The sequence below is a fragment of the Sapajus apella genome, unplaced genomic scaffold, assembly GCF_009761245.1.
Source record: "Sapajus apella isolate SASKATOON/1434 unplaced genomic scaffold, GSC_monkey_1.0 scaffold150, whole genome shotgun sequence".
NCBI lineage: Eukaryota > Metazoa > Chordata > Mammalia > Primates > Cebidae > Sapajus > Sapajus apella.
In genome coordinates, this window is record NW_022437090.1 from 1,447,965 (window position 1) to 1,475,736 (window position 27,772).

Consider the following 27,772-nt stretch of genomic DNA (forward strand, 5'->3'; position numbering starts at 1 on the left):
TACATATCTTTTCAAAAGTTATACTATTATGAAGTTGCTGTTTTGAAAACATTTTATTTTTCAGGCCAGGTGTGGTGCATCACACCTGTAATCCCAGCACTTTGGGAGGCCAAGGTGGATCTCTACAAAAGAAAAAAGAAAAAAAAAAAAATAGCTGGATGTGGTGGCATGTGCCTGTGTCCCAGCTGCTTGGGAAACTGAGGTGGGAGGATCACTTGAGCCTGGGAGTTTAAGGCTGCAGTGAGCCATGACTGTGTCACTGCACACTAGCCAGGGTGACGGAGCAAGTTTCTCTCAAAAACATGTTAATATATAAAAGACAGTTGACTTTTGTATACTAACCTTGTATTCTGCAGTCTTGTGAACTTATTCCAGTAGTTTTCTAGGTTTCTTAGAATTTTCCATATAAAAAGTCGTCTGAAAACAGTTGCACTTCTTTCCTACCTCTATGCTTTCTCTGTTTGTATGCCTTCGTTTCTTCTCCTCTTCATTATTGCCTTATTGCAATGAGTGGGACTTCAAGGACAATATAGAATAGTAGTATGGATCAGCACCCTTGTGTTGCTCTCGATATTTGGGGGAAAGCTGTAAGTGTTTCATCCATGGCCTTTTGAGAATGTTCCCTGTTATTCCTGTCTGCTGAGTGCGATTATGAGAATTTCATCAAATGCGTTTTTCCTGTGTCTATTGAAATGATCATATGGGATTTCTCCTGTATTCTGCTATTATTGTAAATTATAGATTGGTTTTCAAATATTTATCCTTGCATTCCAGTAATAAACCCTGCTTGCTCATGTCATATTATCCTATTTGTGTATTGCTGGATTCAGGTTGCTGATAATTTTTTTTTGCAGTGATGTTTATGAGAGAGATTTACCTTTTAAAAAATTTTTTTTAAATGTTAATTTTTTAAATTCTTTTTAAAAAATTTTTATTCTGTCTCCGTAGACACTGGCAAAAATTGCCAACGTCGACTATATTTCAAGTCGTCTTGGCGGGTTATTGGGAAAAGTTTTCAATTAGCAATAATCACACCTCAGATAAACCTCATTGGCTATGATACTGCCACTGTGCAAAGCTGCCTCTGATTTTCTTTTTCGGCAATGACTTCATAAGGTTTTGGTATTAGAGTTATGCTGGCCCCTTAGAAGGGATTGGAAGTATTCCCTCCTCTTCTTTTTGATAGAGGTCGTACAAGGTTGTTGTTATTTCCACCTTAAATGTTTGAGACAGTTTCCCAGGGAAACCATCTAGGCCTAGAGTTTCCCTTGTGAGAAGATAATAAATGCTTAAGTGAATATCAAGTTTTTTCTTATTGAATGAGCTTTGTCTATTTGTGTCTTCAAAGGAGATTTTCCATTTTATCTGTGGTGTTAAATTTGTTGGCATGTTTGTTAATATTCTTCTTATCCCTTTAATATTTGTAGTCTCTTTAGTAATCCCCTTTTCATTTCTGATTGGTTGTCGTCTTCATGTCCATAGGATCTGTAGTGATAACCAAAGTTTTTTCACTGCCCATATGGGAAATATGTCCCATCTTCCCTAGATTAATCTAATTAGGTGTGTATCAGTTCTGCTGATCTTTTCAAAAACCAGCTTTTGGGTTTGTTAGTTTTCTCTGTACTGTTTTGTTCATTTATTCTTATTTTTATGATTTCTTTCCTCTATTTTTTTTTTTTTTTTTTTTTTTGAGACAGTCTCTGTTGGCCAGGCTGGAGTGCAGTGGGGCAGTCTCGGCTCACTGCAACCTCTGCCTCCTGGGTTCAAGCAGTTCTCCTGCCTCAGCCTCCTGAGTAGCTGGGAATAAAGGCGTATGCCACCGTGCCCGGCTAATTTTTGTATTTTTCGTAGAGTTGGGGGTTTCACCAGTTTGGCCAGGCTGGTGTTGAACTCCTGACCTCATGATCTGCCTGCACTGGCGTCCCAAAGTGTTGGGATCACAGGCGTGAGCCAGTGCGCCCAGCCTCTTTCCTCTACTTTCTTTGGGTCTACTTGGCTCTTTTTATAGTCATCTAAGAAAAATTTAGGTCAATTTTAGGCTTTTCATCTTTTCTGTAAGCATTTAAAGGTATAAGGTGAGTTTTAAGCACTACCTTGGCAGTATTCTATAAATTTTGAGGTTTAATTTTATGCAGTTCAAAATATTTTTCCAATTCATTTTGTGATGTCGTCTTTGATTCAAGAGCTGTTTTAGAAGTGTTTACTTTCTAAATATTTGTGGTTTTCCAAACTATTTTGTTGAGTGGACTTAATTTCATTGTGGTAAGAGAAGGTTTTCTGTATGCATTCAGTCCTTTTAGATGTAATGAGATTTATCACCTAGCATATGGTTTTCATAGTAAACATTCGCTGAGGTAGAGTAAGCACTCTAAAAAGTATCAGGTCACAGTTTTTGATAATTTTGTTCATGTCATCTATGAATTTACTATTTTTTGTCAAATGGTTTTAATTATTACGAGAAGGGTGATAAAATCTCTATGCTAATGGAATTGCTTTTTGTGGTAGGTGGTTGTTCTTTCTACCTACCTACTTACGTCTGGAGTTGATAGTTTTACCTTTAGGAGAGTCAGTTCCGATGGGAGCTGTTACATAGCCATTCCATTATTTAACCTTTACCTGAATAAGTACTACAAAAATGTTTCAACAGAAAACACTTGAGCAGGGACTGGCATACTTTTTCTGTAAAGGGTTAGTCAGAGTTTTAGGCTTTGTGGGCCACATGCGATTTCTGTTGCACCTTTTTTCCACCAACTCTGCTTGTGGGCCAGATGTGGCCTGTCAGCCACAGTTCCCAACCTCCAATCCATCTCATCAGGAAGCTGCCCACTGAGTCAAGTAGCTGTTTTAAAGCATGGGCTGAGTGATAGGGGTTTTTACGCGTATATGCAGGGTTCCATGTTTAGAACATTGCAGTTAAAACGGACCCACAAGAAAGGTTGTTTTGGCCTGTGATTCCTAAGTATTTCTGAAATGTTCTTCCTTTCCCTTCTTCCCCCAAGCCTCATGCTGGGACAAGGTGGAAAAAACAGACCTTGCCCCCAGGGTACTCATGGTCCTGGAAATGTGCGTCCCTCTAACTCTAAGTCTGGGAGAAAGTCGTCTGTGATGGTGAGCTAAAGCCGTGAGAGACAGCACCACACACTGAATGTACTAGCAGGTGCCGACTGATGCTCACTGATGACTGGGAAAGGCTTTGTGAAATGAAGTCCACTATTTCCAAAGTATGTGGAACAATTGTAATTAGTCACTAAAACTTAGATTGGATAATTTAACAAAATGTTAGCAAACTTTAGTTGATAATGTGTTTGGTAACTCAGAATTTATTGCATATTACGAGAATTAAGTCACTTCTTACTGATTGATAACTACATCAGGGATGCTTATACATGAGTTCGGAATTTTTATTGTAGAGAAAGGTAAAGGGTAAATCCTGCTAACACAAGCATCATTACACAAGGACTACGCATGTTTTTCAGTGGCCTCCAATACCAATGTTAAGAGAAGCAAGGAATATTATGCCTAATGAGATGAGAGTTTATACGCCTTTCAAAGATCTGTGGTCCTATGACTCGAGTTTACATTTAATGTATATAATGTTTTATGGTGTGACTAAAACCCATAATAGACTGCCATGGAGCAGTAGACTCTGGCATTTGACTTCAGAAGATCAGCTCCTGAAGGAGACTGGCCCTCCGGCTCCGCTCAGCACTGCTGGTCTCCAGGATTTACCTGTGACTTCCTCCAGAATTGTCATTGGTTATTTCCGCTCTATTTTAGGTTCAAGACTACTGTTCTTGATGTGTAGTCCCGCTGCAGTGCATCTGAAGATAAGTGCTGTCTACTTTCTTATAGATGGCATAAAGCGGCAAGAGAGCATTCCCTTCTCCTCTTGGACTCAGGGTCAGAGGAAAAGTGTCCTCCTTTCCTTCCCACCGGTGGCTTGGCTCTTGTTAATGTGTCATCCTGCAGGTTTAAAGGTGTCTTCACTCGTTTCTGTTGATACTTCCGTACAGTTTGGAAACGCCTTAGACAACTCTGAGGGCCCTGAAAAGCTTCAAGCACTCCAGGGATCAGATGTGACTTGAAAAGGCAGGTTTCCTTTTCCTGGCCAGCTGCTGACCTGATGCTCACCCATGGTGTTGGGGTAAGGCAGAAGCCACTCTGGCTGTTTTGGGGAAAATTATGTAACCTGTTTCTCTCACCCAACACCTTGACTGCAGCCGTGTGGGGAGGAGACCCTGGGCTGGGTTGTCCAGCTAAGGCACACCACGGCACGCCACGCCACACGACATCACACAGCACACCACAGCACGTCACACCATGCCACAGCACGTCACACCATGCCACAGCACGTCACACCATGCCACAGCACGTCACACCATGCCACAGCATGGCACACCATGCCACATCACACATCACGCCACAGCACACCACGCCACACCATGGCACGGCACACCACACACACCACACCACGTAACGCCACACCACACCATGGCACACCACGGCATGCCAGATTCCCAACCATAGAAACCGTGAGATGAGAAACATCTGCTGTTTTAAGCCACTGTTTTGGGGTAACTTGTGCAACAATTGATGCCTAACATATCACTCTGTACTAAGACTGAAATAATGCGAGGTGTCTGCACTATCTTTTAAGGTTTGTTCAGTCATCACTAGGATTCCACTGGGTTTGAGTAGAAACTTTGCTGGATGTCAGTCTTCTCCAGGTCTGTGTTAGGTTAGTCAGTATCGGTCAGTGTCAGTGGGCTGCATCTCAGGGCCAGGCCACTTGTGCCACTTAACTTTTGAGTTTTCTACTAACCAAACTGGCATGGTATCCACACACCTGAGCTTTAGGCAGAGTTACTCATAACTGCTCTCCTCACACCTGGGAAGTCTGGCTCTGGGTTCTCTCTCTGCTCTAAAGTGTGAGTCTTGGCTGCTTCCTGCCTCTGACTTCTGCCACTAAGTGGGTGGTGATGACAGGATGAAAACCTCCTAAGTTTCACCCTGCTCCTCTGGTGTCCACCAACTCACTTGCTCTTGCTGCTCACCTCTTTCGCAGCCCCCAGCACTGGGCTCTCTGATCAAGCCCTATCCCGGCAGTCGGGCTCGACAGATCCCATCATTCCTAGACAGCACTGCTAGGCCATTTAAGTAAAATTACCATTTTTGGTTTCTCCTGAGCTCTAGCTGACACTGTTTTTGTACTTCACATGTTTTTACAATTTAATTTCAGTTGATTATCTCAAAGGTTCTGTTGGAAGTATGCCTACTTGAGATGCCCATTTACGGTTCTCAAAGCAAAATGCTCCCAGTCATGGCATGCATCTCTAGTAACGTCAGTCCTGCCCCACGGCTGGAAGCCTCATTTATTCCGTAGCCTGTCCGTTGACTGGAATGGACCGAAACCTTAGAAAACAGAAACCTGCTTCAGCATTCCGGAGCCTGAGTTTGGCTAGGGTGGAGACGGCAAACGTGAAGCACTCGCTCCCATGGATGTGATCGTTCTGAGAAGTGGTCATGCTCCGTAGAGCCGGGGCAGTCAGTTCTGCAGCCGTTCATGTTACGTATTTATTGGCTCGTGAATCCCTGTGTGCTGTTTAGCTGTTGCTCGAGCTGGAGGACTGACTTCTGACTGAATTTCACTCACTCCAATGAGATGGTAAGAACAGAGCCTGTGCCGGGCATACTGCCTAGCATGGCCCGCCAGGGCTAAGTCTTGTTCGTAATACTGGCAAAGTTGGCATGGGTGCCACAGTTCATGCTGACTGCTCTGATAACTGTTGGTTTTATACATTTCACAAGCAGCCATCTTTTGTGAAGTTACTTTTGTCTGAAACCTTCATACGGCCAGTGGCTCTGTGGGTACCGTGAGCAATGCACGGTGGAACGTGGAGACTGAGGATGTGTGGGAGAGGCAGCGCGCATGGAGCCTGAGGCTGGGGTGCTGAGCGGGATCACTCTGCCGTGCAGACCCAGCTTAAAGGTGAGCACCTCCTCATGTGATTTAAGAAGAGACAGATCTATGCTTTTGTAAGCAGTAAAAATTCTATAATACACACATCACACTTGAATTTGCTGTGGTGTTTTCTGAGTTCATGCTGTTCTGTATATTTTCATATTTTTTAGCTATTAAATCTATATATAGATTGTAGGTTCAACAGAGGACAGCTGATTTTATAAAAATAAGTTTTTATTAACAAATGGACTCACAGTAGAAAAGGCGGGTTGATGGGTTTACTTTACTATATTTTTGGGATCATCCTTATTAGGCGCAGCACTGTAGGCATTAAACCAAAGATGGGCTCCTCTGCTGGAGGCCTGGGACCCATGAGAAACAGGCCACAGGAGACAGCCAGCTGGTCATCTCCGCCTCCCTGGCCACCATGAGCCTCTTGGAAAACTGCTTCTGTCCCCTTCTGCCACCCCTCAGCTCATCAAGAGAGCCAGAGTCGAGAAGAAAATGAGCCTGACGTGGAAAGTTCTTGCCTGCAACAGCTGGGACTCCAGACCGGGGGTCCCGGCCACAGTCCAGACCCTTTCCCTCCAGAGCTGCCGCTTCACTCAAGCCAGAGGACACCTGAGACACGGTGAACGGCCCCTCATGCTGTTCCTCAGGTGGCTAGTGAGGGCCTACAGGAGTTCAGGGAGGTGGCGCACGGCCCACTCAGAACTTCTGTAAGAATTTGAGGACGAGGTCCCGCAGTCTCACTCTGAGCATCTCGTCATTGTCGCAGATGATATGGGTCGAGTCTTCCTCAATCTGGATGAGCGTCTCAGCTTCCTGGAGCAGGACGATATGGCCCTTGGCTGTGTCCTCCACCTTAATATCACTGAAGCCGTGCTGCTCCAGAAGAAAAGAAAGACGGGGGTGAGCGGACTACGGCTGTGAGACCTACCAACGACACCTCCCAGACTCGCCCGAACATTCCAGAAGCTGACGTGCCTCAACAGAATTCTTCAGACTAGTCATAGGGCCTACGCAGCAATAGTTTCACATGCTTGAGAAGAGACCCTAAACATGCAAAATCTCATGCCAAATAGAACAGAATTTCTACAACCTGCCTCAGCTTTTTGCGGGCATGTCCAAGGACTGTGTTCAGGAGTCTGGGACCCTAGCTGCTCGCGCCATGCCCTTCCCTGGTGACAAAGCTTCCTCCTAAGTCTTGGCTGTCTGAGCTCCCAGGAAAATGCCAGTGACAGCAAGATACCCTGGACTGTGGGACTTGGCAGAGCCCTCTCGAGTGAAGGAGAAGGCAGCAGAGCACACGTTTCTCGGCTACTGCTCCCGCCAAGGACAGAATTTCCTTACAGATCAGGTGTACTGTATGTGGAAAGGAGGCATGTGCCCGAAATGGACACACAGCAGTGAAGGGCATCGTGTGGGGAGGCCACCTGCACTTCGTGGCTCAGGCTCCCCTACGGACTTGGACAGGGGCTTGCTCCTTCTGCAGAGAGGAGCCACGGTGGAACATTGTGTCAAGACAGCCTGGGCCAGGCCGAAGGTCCTCATCTCCAGTTTAAAGAAGTCCAGCTTGACGCCGGCAATAAGGCCCAGGAGCCCTGCAAGGTCAGGGGAGAGGGGAGGAGAGCCTTTCCTGCAGGAAAATCAAAGATGATAGGTGGAGAAAACCAATCCTAGGAAAGGGAAAACCTCTAAGGTTTGAAGGTCAGCAACTGTGATATTTACACTGGATAAAACGCTCATAGAAATCTCCTTCCTTGTAATGATTATAATTTGTTGCAGTTCTTGCAAGAAGCAGCATGAACAGCATTACCTTTAGCCAATTCCTTCTCCTTCAATCAAGGATTCTATAATCCTAATATAAAAAAACAGTGATCTTTGAAGTCCAAATCCTAATATAAAAAAACAGTGATCTCTGAAGCCAAAATTACAACCTTTAACTAAGGTTATTTTCTTTTAATCAGAGTCAAGAAATCTCATCTCTGGGAGAAGCAGCCGTCAAGGCTGCTGAGACAGAGGGGAAGGGCCAGTGCCCCCCAGGTGCCTGCCCTGACCCTGTCTGAATGACTGGGCCTATTCTCTGAATTCTTGGGCATCTAGGACCATGGCGGCTGCCTCCCCAAAATCCTGACACTCAAGTGAAGCCTTGGCTCCCCTCCGACAACAGGGAGTCAGCTGTAGAAGCTCGAGGCTCTGGCAGGGATGGACCCTTCTTTGTCCCACCCTCCCCGGCTCGGCTCGTCATGTCTGTGTGTGGAAGCAGCTTCTTCCTCAGTCTAGAGAGGCCTGCTGACCTCATGCCTGGGAGGGAAGAGGGGGCGCTCTTCACTCCACTCTCTAACTTTCTCCTGGGTCTCCCCGCAGGGTCTCGGACCAAGCAGGTCCAAGCAGCAACATGCCCACGCTGCCGCCAGGGACCGTAGTGAGCCAGCGAAAGGCTGCTGCGTGGGGCGTGTCCATGACGCCCGAGAAAGCTGCTCACCTTCTCCAGGGTCTGCACGAACTGCTCCACGGGGATGGAGCCGCTCAACAAAGGCTTCAGGACTTTGCAGTCTGGGACGTCATCGCTCACCCGCTTTCTCTTCTTCCCGCTTGTGGGCTGGGCAGGCCGAGGAGGGGGCTGGAGCAGAAGGAAAGAGTGGCTCTCATGAGCTTCCTCTGAGCAGCAAGCACCATCGCAAGCCCCACAGGGAGCCTGAGACTATCCCATCCTCACAGGCCCCGGCCTGGCTTCCTCAGCCGGCACTCGGCTCAGGTTCCCTGGCTGCTGGGGGCCCCAGAGCCACGTGCTCAACTGTCCACCCAACCAACACCTTTATTCACTGAGCTCTCCGCCTTCTATCAAGATCCATTTTTAAACCTTCAGGTGATTCACTGCAGTATCTGCTGAATAAATTTTCCACATGATACTGTTGTGTTGCAGGTACTGTCGTGACGCCGTGGCTGGGCATACTCGCTGTGGGGTCAGACCAAAGGGGGAAACCCCAGCTTTGTCACCCTACGAAATGGTGACAGCAGCACATTATTTGAGGGATCAGTAAGACAAGGACCCAGCACGGGGTCTAACAGACTTTAAGTGGTAGCTAGGAGCAGTTCTACCTATGGCACAAAGGTGACACAGTCCAGGGTGACACCATTCCTGAAAGGAATTCTAAAGACACGGCACCTGCCCTGGAGCCAAAGTGCCACCACCTGTGTATGGGTCAGTGGCAGGGCCAGGCAGTCGGGCTGCCACAGCCTCACGCAGCTGCGCTGTTTCCAGCCCCCCAGGGCAGCGCTGCAGCTGCACGTCTCCCCACAGCCAGCCTAGCACGGCCGCGCTCCCCTGCAGAACGTGCCTGGGGCAGCCCTTGGGAGACAGCAGCCTCTCTGAGGCACGTGGCCAGAGAAACACTTCTTATGAAGCGCTCTTTGTTTCAAATATACTCTGTTGGGGGGCAGGGTCTCTGGCTGGGGAGGGGGTCCCCTGCATGCCTGCCCAGCACCCCATACCTGAAGCAAGTGCTTGTTATCTTTGGTGTGCAGCACGGCCGAGACAGTTGCCAGGGAGATGCCAGGCTTGATCTCCATGGGCACCAGTGAGTCTGCAAGCTGAAAGCAAAGGGCACAGTTCAGGCTGGGGACTTTTAATGATGCTCGTTACTGACTTTTCCTTTAATCTATTTACATCACTGCAGTCTAAGGAGAAAATAACTTTAAAGGTAAACAACTTGTAAAAAGAATTTAAGTAAAAAATAATCTATCACACATACATCCACCTCTATCAATCAGAATTCAGACAGGAAGGAAGAAAAAGGGGCATGAACCCGACTGAGCCCAACGGTCCAGATGACATAGCAGCTGTGGCTTCTGCGCTCTGCAGCAGAGGTCACGGGGCAGCCACATCACCGCCTGCTGAACCCCAGCCTGCTGACCCCTCTGCATCTCCCTCTGGTTGGTCACCCCACCAATAATAGAATGCTAGCACCCGGCTAAGGCACCCATCTCAACTGCATGGCCTCGCCCACCTCTCCAGTGGCTTCCATACAACTCTGATGACCCTTTTACAGTGTCGCAGGAACCTACCTGAGCTGCCTTTCATTCATTCTGGCCTTTCGCTCACCCTCAGCCCCTCTCCAGGTGACCAGTGGCAGGAAGGACAGGGATAGCTGCATGGGGGTTGAGGGAACGCTCCGCTTCCTGAAGGTCTGACTTCTCCCAATAGTGGAAGCTACAGCTTTACCTGGGGGAGTGGTGTCTTTCTGACCACCTGTACTTGATGGGTGCCCTGCTGTGCAGCCTGACCTTATTAGATGCTTGTTGCTGAGTTTAGCTGCATGGTTTTTAACAGACACGCAGCCCTCTACCTAGCCAAGCCACCTTTATTCAAAAACAATAACATGCAAGAGGCCATTATGTAAAATGAAGGTCAATACCAAACAGGCGGAGGAAGCAGCTTAGGACAGGGAAGCAGATTGGCAAATGGTATGTGAGGCCTGGTCCATCAAAGAAGAAAACTGCTTGTGGGTCAGCGTGAAGCGGCCCTGGCCGAAGAGCAGGGTGTGCGCCAGTCTCCTGACAATGCCACATGCCCGTTCTTCACTTCAGGCCCTCCTCTCTGCACTGCGATCATGCCCTTCACAGGTTAGCTGGGGTCACAGCCTTGGGGCTGGCATTATGGGAACCAAGTGGGTACAACACACTCCCCTGGAAGCCATGCACTATTTCCAAGAAAACTCTGAAGGAGTCTATTTTTTTGAGACGGGGCCTCACTGTTGCCCAGGCTGGAGTGCAGTGGTGTGATCATAGCTCACTGCAACCTCAACCTCCGCCTCTTGGGAAAGTGATCTTCCCTCCTCAGCCTCCCCAGCAGCTGGGACTAGAGGTAAGGACCACTGCACCTGGCTAATTTGCTTTTTTTTTTTTTTTGTAGACATGGGAGTCTTGCTGTGTTGTCCAGGCTGGTCTCGAACTCCTGGCATCAGGTCATGCCAATGCTGGGAGCCTTGGCCTTCCAAGGGCTGGGATTACAGGCCTGAGCCACTGTGCCTGGCCATAATGTCCACTTTAAAGGCAAAGAAATCACTGCAGCAAGTTGGATTGAGAACATTATCTCCATAAATGATGAAAGACATACAATTTGGCTGGATGCAGTGGCTCACACCTGTAATCCCAGCACTTTGGGAGGTTGGTGTGGGTTCATCAGAGTTCGAGACCAGCCTGGCCAACATGGTGAAACCCTATCTCTGCTAAAAATACAAAAAAATTAGCCAGCTATGGAGGCACATGCCTGTAGTCCCAGCTACTTAGAGGCCAAGGCAGGAGAACTGCTTGAACCTGGGAGGCAGAGGCTGCAGTGAGCCGAGATTGCACCCCTACAATCCAGCCTGGGCAACACAGCAAGACTCTGTCTCAGAAAAAAAAAAAAAAAAAAAAAAAAAGACAATTTAAAATGAGATATCAGTGTATGCTTACATAACTGGAAAAGACTTGAATAAAATTGGAAAAGAACAAAAAAAGGACAGCATCCAATATTAGCAAGGAGGCAGAAACAAGAACTGGCTCCAGCTTTCTTGCGGGAGTGTGAACTGCCACACTCCTAGAGGACAGGCCGACGATGGCCTAGAGCCATAAACAGACGTTGAGAGTCTTTGACCCAGAAATTCTAATTTCGGAAAATTTTCCTGTGGAAATAAACATATGTGGACAAAGATTTATGTAAAACAATGTTCCTGAAAGTGCTATTTATAACACAGAAAAACCAGAAATGAAAATCTACGAATAAAGGAGCTGTTAAATAAATTCTGACAGACCATTATGCAACCATTAAAGCTGAAGCTTTTGAAATATCTTTTTGTTTTTGAGACAGAGTCTTGCTCTGTTGCCCAGGCTGGAGTGCAGTGGTGTGATTTTGGCTCGCTGCAACCTCACCCCCCAAGTAGCTGGGATTACAGGCACCCGCCAGCATGCCCAGCTAATTTTCATATTTTTAGTAGAGACAGGGTTTTGCCATCTTGGCCAGGCTTGTCCTGAACTCCTGACCTCATGATCTACCCACCTTGGCCTCCCAAAGTACTGGGATTACAGGTGTGAGCCACCGTGCCCGGCTGAAATATCTTTAATGACAGACTTACTGCCAGGTGAAAAAGACAGTGTATGAGGTGTGATTCCAGTATGTGCACACACAGTGAACAGACAAGGCAAATACATCAAAATATTAACAGTTATCCCTGGTTTGGGGACTGATTTTTGCTTTTGTCTTCATCCCTTAGTTACGTTAACATATAATAGGTTTGTACTATTATTCTTAAATGAGTATTTTTTAAATGTCTTAGTTTTAATTTCTCCTATAGCAAATATTAATAGACATTACCCACATAAACAAAACCTCTTTGGAGTTCTATTTGTAAGGATGCCTGAGACCAACAGGTTTAAGGAATGAGAGTTGAAATCTAAACTGAGGCCGCCAATCCCAGCCCCTGTAAAATACGAGACAAAAACAATCCAGAGACATCCAGAGAAGATGCCAAACGAAACCAGAGAAACTGAAAAACAAAATCATAACAAAGTAATACAAACATATTAACCATAAAGATGGCACCTGGTGGTCTCTAGCAGCCTCTCCAGGCCCGTGGGAATGCGTCACATTCAGGAGCAGAGACCTCCAACCCAAGGTCTAGAGGCCATTTCTGAACCTCAAACTCCAAAATATTTTTGGGCACACTGGTTTCAACATTAGGTTTTTGTATTTCTTTGTCCTGTCTGTTGAAAACATGTTTAAGTTGCCTCAAGAGACGAAGGGAAGGCAGAGGCAGCCTCCGAGCGTCCTGGACGCTGGCTTTCAGGAGAAGCCGTGTTCCTCCTTGTCTCCCTCTCAGAGGAGTGGCCCGAGCACAGCACGTCACAGCTGTTCCACACGGACAGCATGCTTCTGCGTGTTCCCTGCCAAAACTGAAGCTCAGAGTTCACAGAACTACAACATACTTAGACTCTGATAGGCCAAAGCCTGCAAGTATGCTAATGAGGATGTGAATAAGGACCAAGTTCACAATCCTTATTTTTGGGTTTCTATTATCTCCCCTATCTACCGCGGAATTCAGTGAACTCTGACCCTTGCTCATAATTGAGGTCCGGGGGAAGAGAAAAGCCACCACCCTACGGTATTACGGGACAGAGTAGGTGTCAGCATCTCCCTTCCTCAGGGATCTGGTCCGTGATGTGGCCCAGGGGTCACATCGCTGAACGTCAGGTAAGGAGCAGTCCTGACTTTAACAGCTGCTATTTTATTATCTGAAAAACGAGAAGAGCCTGAAAATCCCCCTGCTTCCCAGTTACTTGCTTAAGGGTCCATGTTCTTTGGTTCATTCATACTTGATGGAAACTCACCATGTCAGCTAGGCTGGAGTGCAGTGGCGTGACCTCGGCTTACTACAACCTCCACTTCCTGGTCCAAGTGATTCCCATGCTTCAGCCTTCCGGGTAGCTGGGATTACAGGCACTCGGCCACCATGCCTGGCTATTTTTTTTGGTATTTTTAGTAGAGATGGAGTTTCGCTATGTTGGCCAGGCTTGTCTTAAACTCCTGACCACAAGTGAACTGCCCGCTTCGGCCTCCCAAAGTGCTGGAATTACAGGCATGAGCCACTGTGCCCAGCCTGGTTCATTCATATTTGACACAAATCCAAAAGGCCACCCTGAACCCTCTTCAAGAGCCTCTGTGGAAAGCTCTCATTTAACCCCAGGAAGGAGAACAGCTTACCTCTGGCATGATCTCGATCTTCTCGTACCGACGTTTGAAGGGCAGGGCGAGGACCTCGGCCCGCCGATAGGACATGGCGGGGGGCTGGCAGTCAATCATGAGGTCCATCCTGTGGGACTGGGCTGGAGGTGGCTGGGTGTACTGCTCAGGACACACAACATGCAGCGGCTGAGGAACCAATGGGACAGGCGAGAAAAGAGGTGTGAAATACAGTGGCCCCTGTGGAAGGCCCGACCTTGACCCGGATCCACTCCCCTCATCACAGGCTCACCACCTCCAGACCAAGGAGAACTTTCATCCTCTCAAGCCCAACAAACCGCAGAGAAGAGGGAATGTGAAGGCGCAGGGCAGAAAAAACGTCTTGGAAACCCCTCAACTGCCTCAGCCTGCATTTGTTTTCATTTTTTTCACTGTTTACATAATTTTCATGGTGACTTCCATGTGTCTGCTCCCAGCGATCTCTGAGCTTTCTGGGGGAACAGTCTTTCTAGAACATTCCCACAGGTCCGCTAGTATAAGCTCTTGGCTGCTTAGCAAGAGCTGCTGCTTTCTGTGTTGGGCTGGCGTTGTGAGTTTGGAGTTTCTGCTTGATCTGCAGGTCAGCTGGTCTTGGGCGGCGGGAGCTGCTCAGGTCATGAGCTCACTGTGTACAACCAAGACGTACAGACAGAGCTTTTTTTTTTTTTTTTTTTAAACGTCTCTTTTGTTATCTTGAGAAGAAAAAGATTATAAACCAATTTTTACTTTCCACAAGTATCACCCAATTGAAAAGGAATGCTGGCAGCCCACGGGGCGCTATATCGCCCCTGTTTCCACTTAAGAGCTTGGGCCAAGCCCCGAATTCCCTGACGAACACGGCTTTCCACCAGGCTGACCAGGCTGAGCTTCCAGGGGCACCTATTCCTTAGGGCTAATACTTTTCTCCAAACTGCCCTGTGCTCCACTTCCCGATCTGGTTCACAGCGTCTCCCACCACAACTGCGGCCTGATGGCTTCTCCCAGGTTTTCCTCAACTAAAGTGGAGACTAGGAGGCCTCCAGTTTCCAGGATGAGCACCTGTTGGGGGTCAAGAGCAGGTTTCGGGACTGGGATTTGAAGTTAGTCATGGAAAGCAACAGGCTCTTCGCCGCTGCTTCTAGCATGTGGATGAGCCTGCAGTGGTGGCGAATCACTGCAGACGGTGGCTCTCCACTCTCATCACACCTAGAGAGTGCAATGTTCTGTCTTAATTGGGAAGCACGTTAATAATCACCAGAATCCAGCCTCTGGGCCCTTCTGGGGTTCACAAAATTTTAAGAGTTGACAAAAATTTAAGAGTTTTGTCAAAGGGCCTCTCATCCTGAGGGTGAAGGGGCCGGGCCCCTTGGGCCCTCATATCACTCCTGGAACACCGGGGGGTGGGAAGGGAGAGTGCGTCCTTGCCCGTGCTCAGCTGCCATCGTTGTCAATTCCAGTTCCTCTCCTGCCTCTCAACAGCCAGAAACCTGTCGGGCGAGCAGGGGCTCACCCAGCACAGTGGTTTTGCAGCCCGCTTTCCTGCCATGCGCTCCTGTGATGGATTCTCCTGGGCTACACTTCACCCCGGCTACTTCCTCCCTTTCTCCAGGGCAGAACATGTGAAGTGAAACAAATACCAAAAACCACCACAAAGCCCAAACCCAAACCCAAACCCAACAGCGCTGCTCGCGGCACAGCCTACACGTGCAGCATGGCCTCTACGCGTTTCAACTAAACCGTCTCAGCTTAGTGAATATGTTTCTAGAATGACTCTTTTTTTTTTTGGCAGGGGTGAGATGGTTTTCTTTCCCTTCCATTTCTGATTTCTTGAGAATGGAAACTTCTGTCAGGGTGTAAAGACCACTCCTTTTCGGTGGAGGGAAGCCGGCATGCGTCCCAGCATTATGCAGACGCGTGAGAACTGAAGACAAAAATGAAATGCAGCTAGATCTCCCTCCGCTCACCCAACACACGACGGGCCACGCCCAGGTGCCAGGATCATGTGAAGGCACGAGCAGTGCCCTTCGTTACCTGCACTTCTTTAAGCAGCTTTGACACCTGGATGAAGTTCAGCCGGGTGTCAATGGGGCAGTAGATGCACTTCATGGCCAGCGGCTGGTAAGGAGCCAGGGCTTCCAAGTATGAGAAGTCCGGTTCTAGGGAAAGTGCAGGAAAGAAATATCACAATGCAGGCCACACAGAAGCTGTTGAGCCAGGCGGCGCTGGGGCACAGAGGGCCCAGGAGACAGTCCTGGGGTCAGGAGGGAGACAGGAAGCACACACGGGGGACAGAGGTCAGAGGGACCCTGTGGAAGGACAGCTGGGCTGGGATGGACCCTGGGGGTGGGCTCCAAGCTTCAACAGAGGCAGATGAAGTAAATAAGGGAGAAATATCTATGTGGGGGAGAAAGGAAAGCTCTTCTTCACAACGAAACGCCAAAACACATCAGCGATGAAATAAAAACCAAAATCATCCTGTGGCAACCATTACAGTTCACTACTTAGTCAGATGAGAATCATCAATAAATGCTGACAATATTAATACCATTTTGAGGGAGAACAGGATATATACATAGTTTCAAAGTGTCCCCCACAAGATACTGATTTAATATGATGAGAAAAGCGTGACTTCCCGGCGGAGAGGCCTGGCACAAACCTAGGGAACCTAGAATCAGCTCTGAGTTAATGCCCAGGTGTGAGAGGCAGCTAGGAGACGAGTGGGGGTGCCGCTCCCCAATTCCCAGGCTGTGAATGCTTCTGCAGACTGAGACCGCAGTGCTCCCCAGCAGGCCCAGCGCCTGCAACCGACCAACCGGGAAGGGTCCTCGCCCTCTGCTCAGCCTGTCTCCTGAGGGCCGCTGAGCCTGCTTGGCAAGGGACATTCCCCCCACTTGAGGGAGCTGCCTGCCTTGGGCCAAAAGACCTCGCTTGGTCCCGACTGATGTGATGCTTCGATTCCCAGTGCAGCTGTGCCCAGCGACAAGGGACCCTGGCTTAGGCTCACCTGCCACACAGACGTCTTCAGTGTCATCAGCACAAACTGGCAGTGCCAGGCACGTAAATGCCCAGCCCAGTGGATTGTGCTTCTCTGAGAATACTGACCCCCTTTTCATGTATCCAGGAGTCACAACACAATAAAAAAGGCGGTCCCAACCTCTCCCCGACACAATTTCTGCCCTGGGAGCCCCAGAAACCAGTTGAAACACAAACACATTACCCAGAGTTGTCACAGGAAACCACACAGTCCTGACTTCCTCTTAGCTGAGGAAAAATCTGTACTAAAGTAAGGTTACCTACTGTCTGTGTAGATGCAGTGACCACTGTCATGGCAAATGTCAAGAGTCACCACTCATCAGGAGAGACCAACCTCAGCCCCACTATGTACAATATTCTCTGGACAACCTCCTGATGAATGACATCTGGGCAACAACAAAGTTCTGAGTGTTGTGAATCAGTATCTTGCGGTCTGCCTTTAGCCCAAAGCGGGTCTGAGAAGAGGAAAGCTGTCCTGGTGACCAGGGCCTCTCCTGGCAATTTCTGCCCAGCCTGGTATCAGCAAGAGCTGGTTTGGCACCCACAAGGACAAGTGTCCTCATGCTGTGCGAACGCAACTTCCTGGAACACCAACGCCTTGTCTGAACACAATGGACCCAGCCGAAAACCAGACCCTCCACAATCATCCTAAACACACGACACAGAGCTGTCGCGACCAACAGCATGAGTGAACCCCATGCTATGTCGGCTCCATTCTTCCTGTGTTCTAGGTAAGAATGAGTTCAGAAAGCCATTGCAGAATGACCCTGCCTCCTGACAGCACCCAATACAGGGTGACGTCTCACCTCCGTGAACCCCCCACACATCACCAAATGCCAGCCTGAGTCCCATGAGGTCTTTTCCCAGGCTTCTACCCATGGTGTGTGTTCCCCTTGCTGCAATGAGCCAATAAACCCAACTTGGTTAGACTATCGGTGTGTTCCTGGTGGCTTCTAGGTGAGAAACAGAGGCTGAGGGAAGATCCAAAGTGTCCCTGATCCCCTGTGCATCTGGTGTCACTAGATTCCCTCCTCCAAACCCAGCTCCTAATGCTAGGGAGAGAAGCGGCCACGATGCTTTCGCAATAGCCACGATGTGCCAGGTGCCATGCTTGGTGCCCAGAGTGACCACAGAGGTAGCTACTGACAGTCTCATTTACCGGGGGGACAGTCAAGCTTGCTGGTGAATTGGCTGAGGTCACTGCAAGCTGGGCCAGATTTTTTTTTAACTTCAGAGCCTCTAAGATTTCCAAAATCCAAGGCTCACTGAAGACCCTAACCCATGGGTATCCAAGCTTTTGGCTTCCTTGGGCCACACTGGAAGAACTGTCTTGTGCCACAGACAAACCACACTAACACTAGTGGCTGCTGATGAGCTAAATAAAAAAGGTCAGAGCGTAACTTGCATGATAACCCCCACCACAGATAAGCAAAAAAGTCCCTGGATTCAAAGGGCCAGGCGCTGCACTGATAAAATGATGCAGAGATTATCTAAGTAAGCCCTCTACTTGACCTTATCAAAGGAATGTTTTCTCCTGAGGGATTTGTCTCCAGAAGAAAATCCACAGCCAGAGCAAACTACAATCAGAAGAGAAAGATCTACAACTGTAAACAATTCCTAACAGGTAAAACAAGATGGTTACAGAATCACTGCAGTTCTTGAAATGGCTTACGGTATCCTAGCAAAGCACTCAGCAGGATTCTCTTTCACAGAAACCTGCAAACACAGGCATGAAAGCCTCGCTGGACGCCCAGCTGGCCAATGGCGTACACTGCTTCACTCTTTCTCCTGCATTTCTTCATTCTTTGGTTCCGACAATAGAACAATGTTCATATGTATGCCTCACTGCAAAAGCCTTCCCTGGGTCTCTATCTTGTAGGTGCATTCACTAATGGCTTCGGTGCAGCGAACTGTTTTATTTTTTTCACTTGCCTGTGAATATAACAGTGTTGAGACTAGATTTTCCCCAGAGCTCCATGAAGTGGACCACGTCCCCGAAGCGGAGGGAAGGGTGCCCGGTGAACACCACACAGGGCTGTCTGAAGTCGTTGCTGAAGTCTCCGTGGATGCTGGGGTAATGCTTCAGCTTATTGGTCTGAATGAGCTGGAAAACAGAAAAAGTAAAAAGAGATGTGAGCCTGCCCAGGCTGAGGGGGAACCAAAGTGCTGGAGGGTGAGCAGGATTGGATTTAAAATACTAACAAAGACGACAAACCACGGACTGAGAGAAAATATCTGCAGAAGACACATCTGAGAGGGGACTGTGACCCAAAATGTACAGACTCTGAAACCTCAGCACAAGAAATGAACAACCCTATTAAGAAGTGGGCAAAAAAACCTAAACAGAACACCTCATCAGAGAAGACAGATGGCAAACAAGCATATGAAAAAATGCTCCACACCACGTGTCATTAGAAAACTGGAAATTAAAATGACGAGATACCACTACATACCTATTATTATAGAATGGCCAAAATCCAGAACACTGAGAGCACCAAATGCTGACAACGATATGGAAGAACAAGGACTCTTTCACTGCTGGTGGGAATGCAAAGCGACACAGCCACTTAGAAAGATATGTTGAAAAATTATGTCCACAGGAAACCTACACATGAATGTCTTAATTGCTAAAACTTGGAAACAACCAAGATGTCCTTCAGCAGGTGAATAAAACTGTGACACATCAGATGATGGAATATTAGTCAGCACTAAAAAAGAAATGAGCTACCAAGCTATGAAAAGACATGGAGGAAACTATTCCTAAGTGAAGGGTGCCCGCCACACTGAAAAGGCAAAACCATCCAGATAGTAAAAAGCACAGCAGTCACCAGGGATTTGTGGAGGGTGAAATGAACAGGCTGAGCGAAGAGGATCTGCAGAACGAGGAAGCTACTCTGTGATGATGTAATGGTGAATCCAGGTCACCATCCACGTGTCCAAGCCCACAGAAGGCACAACACCAAAAGGAACCCCCAATGTCAACTCTGGGCTTTGGGCGAGTGGCGTGACAATGTGGGCTCATCAGCCGTAGCAAACGCACCTCTCTGGTGTGGGATGGTGACGGTGGGCAGATGCGGGGGGGGGGGGGCAGGGGCGTATGACTGCGGTGAACCTAAAACTGTTCTGAAAAATAACATGTATTAATTTAAAAAATACAAGTGAATCTTATTAAAATTAGTTTTTACCTATAATGTGATTTTTGGAACACATGGGCAAGTCAAGTCTTTCTGGTAATATTGACACACTTCCTGGAAACTTACTCAGATTGTTACGGCCTGACTTAGCCGGACTCTTCCTTTATAAGCTGCCTGGCACTCCACACCCGGCCTAAAGTCTTCACTTCCTGTTTGAAGTACAAGTGACTTTCCCAACACTCGTGAATCACTAAGTCCTGGTGACAGTAAACACATGTGTCACACCAGAAACACTGTTTGCCAGTACAGGACCTCTCCTTGAAGCCAGAGCTATGTTAAGCTACTGCAGCAACTGAATAGGGACCAGGACAAACACTGTCCTTTCACGATCATTTCTGTTGTCTGCTACAAGAAAAGCTTCTCTGAATGTGTACAGCATGTGCACTATGCACCCATTCACACACATGCACGACAAAGATCAAATTGGCTTTTAGAAATTGATGTTCTCATAACACAGACAGCTATATTAAGACGCAGGGGCCAGGCACAATGGCCACGCCCATAATTCCAGCACTTTGGGAGACCAAGAAAAGAGGATTGCTTGAGCCCAGAAGTTTGAGACCAGGCTGGGCAACAAAGCAAGACCCCATCTCTACAAAACGTAAAAAAAAGTTAGCTGGATACTGTGGCGTGCGCTCACGAGTTCAAGGTTGTAGTAACTGTGATTGTGCCACTGTATTCCAGCTTGGGTGACTGAGTGAGATCCTGTCATGAAAAAAACAAAAATTAAGGCTGGGTGCGGTGGCTCACATCTGTAATCACAGCACTTTGGAAGGCTGAGGCAGGTAGATCACGAGGTCAGGCGATCAAGACCATCCTGGCCAATATGGTAAAACCCCGTCTCTACTAAAACTACAAAAATTAGCTAGGCATGGCGGTGTGTGCCTCTAATCCCAGCTCCTCAGGAGGCTGAGGCAGAAGAATCGCTTGAACGTGGGAGGCAGAGGTTGCAGCGAGCCGAGATCGCACCACTGCACTCCAGCCAGAGTGAAAGAGCGACACTCCATCTCAAAAAGAAAAAAAGTAAGAAAGTAAAAATAAGTACAAAGCAGGTGACACACAGCCTGAAAGCTTTCTTTAAATGTATGGTTTGAACCAAGAGTCTCCCCTGCAGCCCAACACTTGACAGTAATCTCTCAGTGTCAGGCCCACTTCAAGGTAACACCAAAGACAGTCACGACGAGATGGCATCTTGGAACGCTTCTCAGACACTGTGCCTGGCGCCCAGGCATCCCTAACCCACTCCAGCATCCAGAGGGCAGACACCGAGACTTCACAGACCCTAAATCTCAACCAGGCCAAAGAAGCACTGTCCTGAGATACTCTTTCATGGATAAAGCAATGGCCCGTGACAGGCTCGATCCTGTGGCCGCCCATCCAGCATGAGAGGGCCCTGGCCGACACCTTGAAGTGGAAATGAAATCGCGCTAACAGTGGGGATGTGGCTAGAATGGGACACGCCCCCAACAGAAGCCAAACTCTCTTCACCTGGAAGATCTAATCTTTACTTAGAGACCTGGTTGTATTAGGAAGACACTAACGCTATCCCAGAGATCTTCATCCGCTGTCACGTGCTTGGGTGGGATAGGAATAGTAAAGATGGAGCAAACGTCGAATTCCCACTTTCCTTCCAGGTAGTCTGCAAGTCAAACTGACATTCTTTTTATAACCTATATGGCCCAAATCATTAGTTGTCTCAGTTAAATGGGTGAGCGGCTGTCAAAAGGAGTCTATTGTATCCGGAGGTGTCATGATAATGAATGCGCTTCTAAGAATAGCAGCAGGTCTCTGCACACTCCAGTCACTTTTAAGCATTATCTATAGTTCCTGTAGCTCTGATCAATGCATGGAAACTAAGATAAATTCATCATTTGTTGCCAATTGGATCTACCTTTCTAGCCAACTTACTGTATTTGACCAGAGGAGATGAAGCTGTGGGCAGGAATTCTGAACAGCAATTTGTTACCAGTACTCAGGACGGGACCATCATTTCTCATGGGCCGTGGTAACAATACCAAGGGTCGACTCCCTCGTGCCCTAACAGTGACAAGTGCACTTCAGGAACCCTGATGGTGTGACCACAGTCTACTCACACTCCTACTTGAAATGGCACCAGGTCATCTGTGACAGGTGCGTGGTTAGAACGTGATCACACTCTTAGAAAACAAGGTTGACAGCAAGGCTAACTGCAAGGGAAGGAAAAGACATTCAAGAGCCAAATCCACACAAAATGTTTTGCCACACTTAATTTTCTGACATTTTTATAATATCTGTAGCCTGCATTTCACGATAGCATTGACACAGCTTGCAAAAACCCCAGCTGCTGAAATAATATTTAGTCTATTAGGACTAAAAAATAACTCCTTCAAAACCTTCTCCTGGGCATCCAGTGGTTCATAAAAGACCCATCCTTTACAGTATGAAAAAGGTGGTTGCATTTAGACATTTGTTGAAATACGTGTTAAACAGTTAACTCTAAAACAAAACTAAATCCCAGCGTTACCACCTCTTATCGATGCTCCTAATGTGACACAAACCAGATCCTTCTTCCACTTCCTAATCCAGCCCATGGCCAAGGACTGCATTTATTTGTCACATCTCTTTATTCTCTCAGCAGTTCCTCAGTCTTTCTTGTCCTCTGGGTCTCTGACATTCTCAAAGGGTCAGTTATTTTGTTGAGCCTCCTCAACTTCGGTTTGAATGCTCAGCTCCATGAATAGATTCAGGTGAGGCATTTTTAGGAGAACGATCACAGAGATCATGCTGTGTTTTCTCAGTAAATGTGTTAAGAGCCACACAATGTCAGTCCAGTTACTGACGACGTTAACACTGACTGCATGTATGTCACGTTTGTCAAAACTCCAGCTACTATTTCTTTCTTTGTAATAAACATAAATTTGGTGGGGACATACTTTTTGGGACTACAAATTATCTAGTTCTTCATAAAATTTTCACCTGTTGGTTTTAGCACCCACTGGTGTTTCTTGGAGGAATAAATTGTTACTGTGGTGGCTGCCAAATGGTGATTTTCTAATTCTATGGTTCTTTCCTACACTAATTCTGTGAGTTTACTGTTGGAAGAACTCTCCCCTCTTTCCTAGATACTCGGTTACCGCACCATGGATGCGGGAGTTTCTGTTATTCAATGGATTATATTCATTACTAGCATTACTGATTTTGATGTTCCAGTGATCTCAGATGTGGCTTCTGACATGTCTCCATCATTCTCTGAGCACACAACACGATCTTCCAGCCTCATCTTGTATTTTCCAAAGAGGCCTGGTTCCTTTTAGTGGAGAACAGCAGCTAGAAACCAATACCTGGGAGCTAAATGTGTTTCTCAGTTGGTGGCATGTCACTGCTCCCAGGCCCTCTCTGTGGCCAGAGCTGGAAGATACGTATGTGTAGGTACATACATATACACACATGCACAAGTATATTTCCTTCTGTGTCTATCTACATATACAGCAAATAGTCCACACTAACACCATCAATTCTATCCAACAGCACAGGATTCATTCCAGACTTCAATTTTTTAATATCTAACTCTGCTTACCTTGATTTTTCACAAGGTGAACACATGTACATCAAGAAATAAAGCATTATCAGCTCCTCAGAAACCCCTCTTTGTCCCCTTCCTGTCACTACTGTTCTATATCTGGATCTTTCACTCACATTATGTTTGTGAAGTTTATCTACATTGCATATAATTGGAACTTATTTGCTCACAGTGATGTAAGGTATTGTGTGATTATACCACAAAATCCATTCTATTGTTGATGGGCATTTGAGTATATTTCAGTACTATTACCAAAAATTTTAATTTTTTTTTCTTTTTTGAGACAGGGTCTCACTGTCAGCCAGGCTGGTGTGCACCAGCACAACTGCAGTTCACTGCAGCCTCTGCTCAGGTGATCCTCCCACCCCAGCCTAGGGTAGCCAGGGCTGCAGGTGCGCGCCACCATGCTCGGCTAATTTTTTGTATTTTCCTTTGTAGAGACAGGGTTTTGCCATGATGTCAAGGTTGGTCTCAAATTCCTGGCCTCCAGTGATCCTCCCACCTCAGGCTCCTGGTGATATCAACTTAGACAATCTCTGAGTGAAAATAGAACCCAAAATGGGGAGTAACTACTGTTTGTTAGCTTCACTGTAGTATGTTCATGCCTTGCCATGGAATATTAGGGAGAAATAATAACGTGAGACACAGGAAGATGTTTTCAATATACCGTTGGTGAAAAGAACCTGATAACAAAGCTGGGTGTTCACCTACATGGAAAATGCCCACTCGTTCTGTAAATGTTATTTTCATCATTAAAAATGTACACATATGACTGATGTAACTAGAAAGAACCCTCTGACAATAAATACATCCAATTAAAAAAAGTAGTAGTAAATATCAAAATATAATTCCTCACGCAGTCAGGAGAACAGAAGCAGGCTATGAAACTCCATGAACATAGTACAGGCTGAGCATCCGTAACCCAAAATGTTCCAGAGTCTGAACTTTTTGAGCACCAACGTGTTAGGAAATTCTCACGGGAGCATTCTTATTTCAGACTTTCAAATTTGGGATGCTCAACCAGGAAGTATATTCCCAAATCCCCCAAATCCCAAGTCTGAAACAATTCTGTGGTCCCCGTGTGCAAGAGAAAGTGTTAACAGGAGGAAAGCAAGTGAAGCTGGAGTTAAAATACTTCCCTGTGTCTGACTTGGGAGGCAAAGCGGTCTACAGGTTTAGTTAGGGATCTATTTTATCTGCAACCTGCTGTCTGCACCTGCATCAGGTTATCCACACTGCTTCCTTCCCATGTCCCAGTGATTCTGTTTTCTTACCTCTGCATGAGGAAAAGGTGGTTCTGGAAGATACACCTTACTCTGTTTGTTGTGACAAAGCCTATTGGAGAGGAAAAACACATCAGCATGTGAGGAAGAGCACACGCTGGCATCTGTTGCCACCTAGTGGCAGCAGTGCAAATATTAAATACTGAAGTTTATTTAAAAATTTCTTGCCAGTAAATTTCACTGTGAATGAAAGCCAGTGACTACAGAACACAGACGTACCTTGTGAGCACTTTTTCAAACTTTAGAATTCTTCAATACATTTTTTCTTAAAATATAAACTTATTTTGGAATAATTTCAGATTTAAAGAAAAACTGCCAAGACAGTACACAGTTCCCATGCATCTTTCACCCTGTGTCCCCAGAGTTGACATCTGATATGAGTGGCAGAGTTGTTAACTAAGAAACTAACATCAGGAAAGGACAATCAACTAAACTCCAGACTTCACTCAGATTTCACTAGTTTTTCCAATCATGCCCCTTTTCTATTCAGGATCCAAGATGCCATATTGCATTTAGTTGTGATCAATTTCATAAAAAAATGTGATCTACCTTGACACATGGCTTCTGTTTTTGTCCATGCATTCTTTTTTTTTTTTTTTGAGATGGGAGTTTCACTCTTGTTCCTCAGGCTGGAGTGCAATGGTGTGATCTCAGCTTACTACCACCTCTGTCTCCTGGGTTGAAGTGATTCTCTTGCCTCAACCTTCTGAGTAGCTGGGATCACAGGCATGCACCACCACACCCAGCTAATTTTGTATTTTTAGTAGTGAAAGGGTTTCACCATGTTGCCCAGGTTGGTCTTGAACTCCTGACCTCAGTGATCCACCTGCCTCGGCCTCCAAAAGTGCTGGGATTACTGGCATGAGCCACTGTGCCTGGCCTTGTTTGTTTTTGAGATGGAGTTTCACTCTTGTTGCCCAGCTGTAGTACAATGGCAAGATCTTGGCTCACTGCAAACTCTGCTTCCTGGGTTCAAGCAATTCTCCTGTCTCAGCCTCCCAAGCAGCTGGGATTACAGGTGTCCACAACCATGCCTGGCTAATTTTTGTATTTTTAGTAGAGACGGGGTTTCATCATGTTGGTCAGGCTGGTCTCAAACTGCTGACCTCAGGTGATCCACCCGTCTCGGCCTCTCAAAGTGCTGGGATTACAAGCGTGAGCCACCACACCCGGCCCATGAATTCTTTTTAACAGCAGCATTGCTAACTCCAACCAGAGAAGAACCAAGCATCATGGGCTAGAGACACTGTGAATGATTCTGGTAATTTACATTTGCTTTTTCCTAGGTAGAGATGACTTTGAAATACTGAGATGTCTGGATAAAGCAAACGAGGTAAAAAGTTTACAGCTGATAAATCAACATATGTGGCTGCTGTGTAGGTTTGACATTTTAAAAAAATGTCACTACTTTGAGGAGAGGAGCTCAGGACTTCAGGGCTTGGATTTTGTATTAACTTAATACACTGTATCTAATTTTTCCTACCCTTAGTTTCCTTTAACTTTGGTTTTATAAACATCACTTTATACCCTTTTTGGAAGATATAAATATGGAAGAGCAAGGTGCTTTTGGAGGGTTACCTTATGATATCTAAACAGGCACTAGTTGTGTCTTTATTTCTAGCTCAGGAAGAGAGACAAATGTTAAGCGCTTAGTTCTAAACTTATTCCGATTGTTCCAAAGGACATTATCCTACATCCATTAAAGACAGAGACTAGGGGTACAGAAGAGATAAGAGTATGATTAGAGACTGTGAAGCTCACCCACATAACGCTTAGGCCAGTTCTGCTAACAGATCCTTCATGCTCTGCCCTAGAATCCTCATGCAGGCCCAACAGGCAGGGACCCACCCCCTTTCTAAGACAGAGGTTGAAGGACCTGATTAGAGTTTGTTTCTTCTGGGGGAAGCTGCTGGGGTTTAAAAGGAGAGCTGTGTATACCAGATTATCAGGAAGAATGAAGAATAAATGATGCTTTCAGGATCATCTCAAATTGGGAATCTGAGAGACCCTCCTGCTCCCTGATGGCCAGACCTCAGGTACCACACACTCCCCTTGTACTGCTTGTTCAGCAAAGGATCAGGGCCAGGCATGGTGGCTCACGACTGTAATCCCACCCAACTCTTGGAAGCCAAGGCGGGAGGATCACCCAGGAGTTAAGAGAGCAGCCTGGGCAACATGTTGAAATCCCACCTGTAAAAAAAAAATACAAAAATTAGCTGGGCATGATGGTGATATCTGTAGTCCCAGCTACTCAGGAGACTGAGGTGGGAGGATCCCTTGAGACCAGGAGGTTGAGGCTGCAGTGAGCCGTGATTGTGCTACTGCACTCCAGCCTGGGCAACAGAGAGCCTGTCTCAAAAACAAACACATGCCCCAAACCCCACAAAAGAGCTGAGAGATCTTTTGGGAGCTATTCTCTCCCAACTCCATCCCCTGCAAAAACAAAACCAACCCAAACAACCAAGCCCCTTAGCTTGGAGCAAGGGCGGACACCAGATAGGAAGGGGCTGGGCCTCTGCAGGCATCAAACCAGGACCGTGTAGAAGCCAGAGCAGAACCTCCGAGAACAGGAAGCACAGAGCCAGGGAACCGGAGTGGCAGGGAGTAAGCCCAGGACAGCAGGCCAGGCCAGAGCACAGAGCAGCCCAGCTGTGGCACCCATTTGGAGCACCAAAGAGGAGAGGACGCCAAACCCTCAGATCAGGCTGTGGGGGTCCCGGCGTGGGGGCTGGGACTTGCTAAGTTAGTGCAGGTCTGGAGCTAGCAGCTGTCCATTTTAGTAACCGAGTCCCTTATTTAGGGAGAAAAGGTGCTTTATAACAAGGCTGCATGAGGGAGAACAGAAAAGTGAAAAAGAAACACAGAAATCTCTCAGGCTCAAGGAAGCCTTCTGCCTCAGCCTCCTGAGTAGCCGGAATTGCGGACATGCACCACCATGCCCTGCTAATATTTTAGTCTTCTGTGGAAATGAGGTCTTGCTGTGTTGCTCAGGCTGATTTC

At 47.0% G+C, this 27,772-nt stretch overlaps 1 protein-coding gene and 1 non-coding gene across 3 annotated transcripts in view; both read right to left on the reverse strand.

Moving 5' to 3' along the window:
- Nucleotides 1-937: 937 nt before the first annotated feature.
- LOC116541334 lies at nt 938-1,080 on the reverse strand. Its single transcript, XR_004264799.1, has one exon. It is a non-coding gene; the product is annotated as a U4 spliceosomal RNA (small nuclear RNA).
- A 5,095-nt stretch (nt 1,081-6,175) lies between these two features.
- INTS9 (integrator complex subunit 9) overlaps nt 6,176-27,772 on the reverse strand; it is a 122,660-nt gene continuing 101,063 nt past the window's right edge. For both annotated transcript variants that reach the window (XM_032265376.1, XM_032265377.1), the window contains 7 exons: nt 24,764-24,824; nt 18,669-18,840; nt 15,735-15,859; nt 13,707-13,874; nt 9,461-9,559; nt 8,451-8,588; nt 6,176-6,847 (listed from right to left, as the gene is read on the reverse strand). In XM_032265376.1, coding sequence (XP_032121267.1) covers nt 6,671-6,847; nt 8,451-8,588; nt 9,461-9,559; nt 13,707-13,874; nt 15,735-15,859; nt 18,669-18,840; nt 24,764-24,824 — 940 coding nt within the window. In that variant the 3' untranslated portion in view covers nt 6,176-6,670. The remainder of the gene's footprint in view (nt 6,848-8,450; nt 8,589-9,460; nt 9,560-13,706; nt 13,875-15,734; nt 15,860-18,668; nt 18,841-24,763; nt 24,825-27,772) is intronic.